At 38.1% G+C, this 6,000-nt stretch overlaps 1 protein-coding gene across 4 annotated transcripts in view; it reads right to left on the bottom strand.

Annotated features, from left to right (window-relative positions):
* Positions 1 to 408: 408 nt before the first annotated feature.
* Positions 409 to 6,000, bottom strand: part of Mtdh (metadherin) — a 66,081-nt gene continuing 60,489 nt past the window's right edge. For all 4 annotated transcript variants that reach the window (XM_045143140.1, XM_045143141.1, XM_004663058.3 and 1 more), the window contains 2 exons: positions 4,114 to 4,270; positions 409 to 3,432 (listed from right to left, as the gene is read on the bottom strand). In XM_045143140.1, coding sequence (XP_044999075.1) covers positions 3,362 to 3,432; positions 4,114 to 4,270 — 228 coding nt within the window. In that variant the 3' untranslated portion in view covers positions 409 to 3,361. The remainder of the gene's footprint in view (positions 3,433 to 4,113; positions 4,271 to 6,000) is intronic.

Below are 6,000 nucleotides of genomic sequence, written 5' to 3'. Positions count from 1 at the left end.
ACATATAGTAGCCTTAGACTGCTTCCCAGACTTCCATATGGAAAAGAAACAAACTTTTATCTTGCATAAAACTATTGTTTGGGGACACAGCCAACTTAGTACATGGTAATGAACGTATGTCAAATTTTAAACTCTCCTTAACCTAAAAGGTGTGTAAAAGTGATACCTTATACTTGGCAGCAGTTACATCTACTGCTAAGATGATCTGTGAATATTTCTCATGGAGAACACCATGTATCACAAGCAGTCAATTTCCGAGGGTTTAACTCCCAAGCATTTGATTCATTGGTGGCAAAGCCTGAACTCAAGGCTTTAGGGGAAAGAAAAAAATACATTAAAAACATCTGCCTTTTGACCAGAATGCAAAATGACAAAGTCCCTTCCCACAAGAGAACTGTAACAAGCAAACAAAACAAAACAAAAGTGGTTTGTTTTATTTACAATACTCAATGCATCTTACAAAGTACATATTTTTCGTTCCCTAAGCCTTTTGGAAAGTAATTCCAGTTTGTGCAATGAGTTTACAGGAAAATCCCAAGATATCCATTAGGCATCTTAAAAACTAAGTCCTAAAGTTTGAAAGGTATTTCACACTATATTAATAGAGGACTGTTTTTAATTACAAAAAACTAAATTCTGCAGTTAAATATTACCCTCTGGCATCTTTAACTCAAATGCAAACTGGATTAGTCTATGAAATAATACCATTAGATTGAGATAAATTATTCCGACCTCCCTTCCCCAATAAAACGCATGCACAAATTAAACATAGTAAATTACACTGATCACATTTTACTTCAGTGCTTTCTTTTGGACTCTCTCAACTGTTGTGTTGCCCAATTCAGGGTATAGACAGGTAGGATCCCAGCCCGGAGAAATCTGAAACCTCCTCCCTGCTCCAGAATAGAAAAGATCCAGGAGCATGTGAGACAGGCTTCTGAGCTATTTCTCCATGAGGTCCAGGACTGGCAAGGTCCAAAGGGGTCAGTTGCTTCCCTTCTAGCAGTCTAGGGATCATTAATCCATGCCACTAAACCACAGGCTTCCTTTCCTGTTCCCTGAACCAACGCTAGATTGTAGTGTCTTCCAAGTTGATTACAGAAACCACTCCTCTGTTCAGATACCAGAAACTGCTGTAACATCACATAAGATCTTATGAACAGGGAAAGAGCAATGAATACTTTAATTGTGCAAAAGAGCTTACACACCTCATGCATGGTAAAGAGAATGGGGTTAATTTTCATATAGCTGCCACCTCTTTAAAAACACAAAATGCAAAATGCATGTCCTAGCTCCTGCTGAGTCAGGGAAAGGATAGAGGTTACCTCCATTCCAGATCCACCCCAATTTAGCAATGTGCTTCTCCTCTCCTTAGAGGATGGTGCTGCTGCCACCTGGTGTAAGTGGCTGAAGAAGGAGATGCTGGACTGAGAAATAACATCTACACCCAACAGAATTCCAAGATAACTAAATGGTGAGGTAGAGTTGAGAGAGTTCAATTCAACTTTTGAGCATAGACCTTTTGGCACATTCTATTGATAATTATAGACTCCCTACCAAATTTCCCTTTGTGATGCCTTTACAAAGTGCTGACAACTTAGGAATCTTCAGATCTGTCTACGAAACACTTATGTAAAGCTCACAAGACAGTCACTTGAAGAAATTTAATCCTGGCACTTTAGCTATTATTTACCCCATTACTGAAGCAAATAAAAACAATGCTATCCATTTGCTGAATTTATTTAAACAAATCAATTTAGAAATACCATAGAATTAAACAAAACTTCTGACATGTAAACATACTGCCATGTTCCTGAAACAGATGTTAACACCTGATAAAAGTTAACAATCGCTTGTGAGGAAAGCTGTCCATTAATAAGGCCAGTCTTTAGCAAAACTAAAGCCAGTTTGTTTCTTTTAGCTTTCTTCATCTGACAATACTATTAAACCACAACCAAATAGAATCAAGACAACAATGGATGGATAGATCAGTACCATTGGTTACAGCTGTTAAACAGGTTCATTCTTGGCGCCACATGAAAACAATTAAGCCGCTTACATCAAATAAATCATGGCTTTTTTCTTTATCACAATTCACTAGGTGATGTTAATTATGGTCCTTGTCAAACACGTTTGGTAAAGGCTATTTACAGTGTACATGACCAAGCATGCACTATTTATAGTTACAAAGATACCTGCCAGTTTATTACAATAGAATTACACAGTGCCTGAAATGGTGTAACATCTCACACATCATTTAAATCAATACAGTTTCAAGCAGAAAACTTCCTTATTTGACCACAATTGCAATAATTACATGAAATTCTTATAAAAACATGAATCCCCTTCAAGAAATTGATGCATATTCTACACACTACAGGTTAAGGCAGTAAAAAAATGTATTCCTGATAACTGGAGGTCTTGACAATGTCAATTAAAGCTGTCTGACTATAGTTTTTCATTCTCCATCATATGCTCAAAGGTTGTAAGTGACTTCATTTTTAAAGTAAAACATTATTAGCAATTAAGAATTGACACTGGAAAAAAAAATCGCTAGGGAAAGGAAAAATATTAAGTTGGATTTTGCCTCAAAGTTTTAAAATCATAAACAAGAGCATCATTTGTTAGTCTGAACTTTAAATGTATAAGACAAATACATATAATTTATTACCTTTCTTAATTTAAAATATACTGTACTTTGAACAATTCAAGTAATGTAAGACTATCAAAAATAACTTCATAAGCCATGAGTATCTGTCAATTGCATTTCAATGTTTTAAGAACTTTTTAAAAACGGCAACTAAACTCTGACAGTTTAGTTAAACAAATGATGAATGACTTTTTATTTGCACTTGTGATTAATTTAATACAAACTGCTTCCAACAAATATGTAAAGATATGGCAGATATGCATCTGATCAAAGCACTTTGATTTACGCATAAAACAGATTCAAATGGTAAAGTTCATGCATAAGATGTAAGGACCTGCCTACTAACTTAATAGGCAAACCCTCTCTAATCAGAATCCATTATTCCTCAGCTGCAGATGAGATAGGGCACAATCTGTTGTAAACAGGGCACTGTTGTAAAACCAGGATAATGTTCTTAAATAAAGATCATTCTTGTTCAATTGAAAAGATTTTCCCAAGTGTCTTCCAGCACTGTAGTATATACTCTGCTGACCTCTTAATTTTATAAATTAACTTTGATTCCATTTTATGGTGGCTGTGTTCACAGTTTTGTTTTAAAAATTGGTTTAAATTTTTATAAAACTCTGTACATGTTCACAAATTATTGCATAAACAGCGTAATCTTCAAGACAGTGTTTGCAAACACATGTCCAATTCAGGAAAAAAAAATATTCACGTTTCCCGTCTGGCTTTTTTCTTCTTTTTTATTTGTTTGGGAGATTCCCAGTTAGTTTCAGACTTAGCTAAAAGAAAGATTGATGGGGAGAGAAACAGTCAGAAGGATAATAGGTTCTGTCATGTCTCACTAACATAAAAGTAGTAAGTACTAAAGACACTTAAAAATCCTCCAGTTTCATGTTCAAGTCTTTAATCTTTCCTTTCAATCCTAACAATATTAAAGGTAGTAACCGCACATATCTACTGATTTATAACCGGTATAAATGAGTATACCTACAAAACCATGCTTCCTTCTCCTCCCTGTTAACATGAAGGTAGATTACAATGCTTAGGCAAACCTAATGGCATAAATAATCCTCTTGCCTCAGCTTTCTAAACAGCAGGTGCATGCCACCGTGTCCACCTATACCGTATTTAGTTCAGCTTAACTAATTTAAGAGAAAATGGGCAAAATGGACATTCAGGTAGCTGCAGAGGGAAAAGGAGTTCGGGGGTGGGGCTGGGATGGACAATGACAAGGACAATGTGCAGTCAGCAGGGAACACGTGCATGCAAATAAAAAGGGAGAAGGGCCAATTAGGCAGGCAGGCACCAAGTCTTCTCTATTCTTGGGCAATGCTTTCTCTGCCCTCACAACTAAAGTTCATGGCATTTCCAAGGCCCTGCCATTTTTAGAAGGGCTGCGATGAGAACTTACGTGTAGGAGGCACACAAACACATAAAGGAGCTGGAATGAGGACACTTACTCTGTGAAGGAGGCACACTGTTTTGCTTGGTATTTGTCTTGGATTTATCTGTATCTTGGAGCACTGGTGGCACTTGGGAAGAGCTCTTGTCAGAATCACTTTTTGATAAGGTAACAGATGGCTCGGTAGAAACAGCAGGTGGAAGAGTCTTGGTAGGCTATTGTGGAATAAAATGATCTCAGACTGTTTTTGTATAAATTCCAACTAATATGAAATACTATAGCAATAAAGAGGCTACTTAATAGAAAGGGAATACTAAAATGACTTCCAATTAATATATCAGCAGCATTATGTCTGTACTCTGGTGACCATTACCCTCAGCATCTATGACTATGAATGTAGAAGAGATAAAAATGGATAAAATATATGTTAGAATCAACTCAAATAGGAGTAATCCCACTTTCAATGATGTTCATATATTTTTTTATTTCATTATAAATAGCACTTTAATTTTCTTATTTTAGCAATTCCATTCCCCATAAAAACTTTATGAAAGGCCAGGTGCACACCTTTAATCCCAACACTTGGGAGGCAGAGGTAGGAGGATCTCCATGAGTTCGAGGGCTCCCCGAGACCAAAATTTTTACATAGTGAATTCCAGGTCAGCCTGAGCTACAGTGAGACCCTACCTCAAAAAACAAAAACAAACAAACAAACAAAAGAACTTTATGACATACACAAAACAGTAAAATTCCTCATTTTTTTTGGGGGGGGGGGTGGTAGGTTCTTACTTTCTAAACCCAGGCTGACCTGGATGTCACTATGTAGTCTCAGGGTGGCCTCAACCTTACAGCAATCTACTTATCTCTGCCTCCTGAGCATGCCCAATGCCCTCCCCCAAAGTGCCACCACACCTGACTTTTTTTTTTTTTTTCTTCTTCAAGATAGGCTGACCTAGAATTCACTAGTAGTCTCAGGGGGTGGCCTTTACCTCTGCCTCCAAGTGCTGGGATTAAAGGCCTGTGCCACCACGTACCCCCCCCCCCCCATTAAGACCAGCTTGCAGCACAAGCTGGCTTGAAACTCATTATTGTACAACAGGTAGGCCTCAAATTTGTGCCAATCCACCTGCCTCAAGCACTCAAGTAATGACATTACAGGCATGATCCACCAAATTCAGCTTGAAAAAAGTAAAGTCCTGTAGATGTATGATCTCTTCCCCAAAGCATTGGCTTTGCTTGCCACCACAAGTCCTAATGATTTAAGTAATGAGTAACAGAGGTCTAGGATCTAGGTCTTCAGACTATCCAGTTTTGGAATAAAATTCTAATACTTAGGGTAGGGCCTAGGTTCTTGAGCCTTGCTTCTCCCTAACTGGGAGCAGATAAGAAAACTAACCTCTGAATGGTTAGGACTACCTAATGTTTAAAAATGTTTATTTGGAATGCCTTGAAGCTGAAATGAGCAGATCATGTTTTCATCGGACAGCTGTATCTATGCTCATTATTCAGACACAGAAGCAAGACTAAGCAAGGCTTCAATTGTCCTTGTTCTTCTAGGCTTTCTTTATGAGGTAGAAGACATGCGGTGAAGGGCTCAGAAGTGTTAAGTGCAGAACTGTTAGCAATCTGCCCTTTAAAAAAACTTTTTTAGGGGTTGGAGAGATGGTTTAGTGGTTAAAGCGCCTACCTACTAAGCCAAAGGACACAAGTTCAATTCCCCAGTACCCACATGAAACCAGATGCACAAGGTTGCTCACGTGCCTGGAGTTTGTTTGCAGTGGCTGGAAGCCTTGGAATGCCCATTCTCTCTCTCAAATAAATAAATATTTAAGCCGGATGTGGTGGTGCACGCCTTTAGTTCCAGCACTTGCGAGGCAGAGGTTGGAGGATCTCCATGAGTTCAAGGCCACCCTGAGACTACAGAATGAATTCCAGGTCAGCCTGA

The sequence above is a fragment of the Jaculus jaculus genome, chromosome 2 (genome assembly GCF_020740685.1).
Source record: "Jaculus jaculus isolate mJacJac1 chromosome 2, mJacJac1.mat.Y.cur, whole genome shotgun sequence".
Classification (NCBI taxonomy): domain Eukaryota; kingdom Metazoa; phylum Chordata; class Mammalia; order Rodentia; family Dipodidae; genus Jaculus; species Jaculus jaculus.
This window is presented reverse-complemented; position numbering and strand designations above follow the sequence as displayed.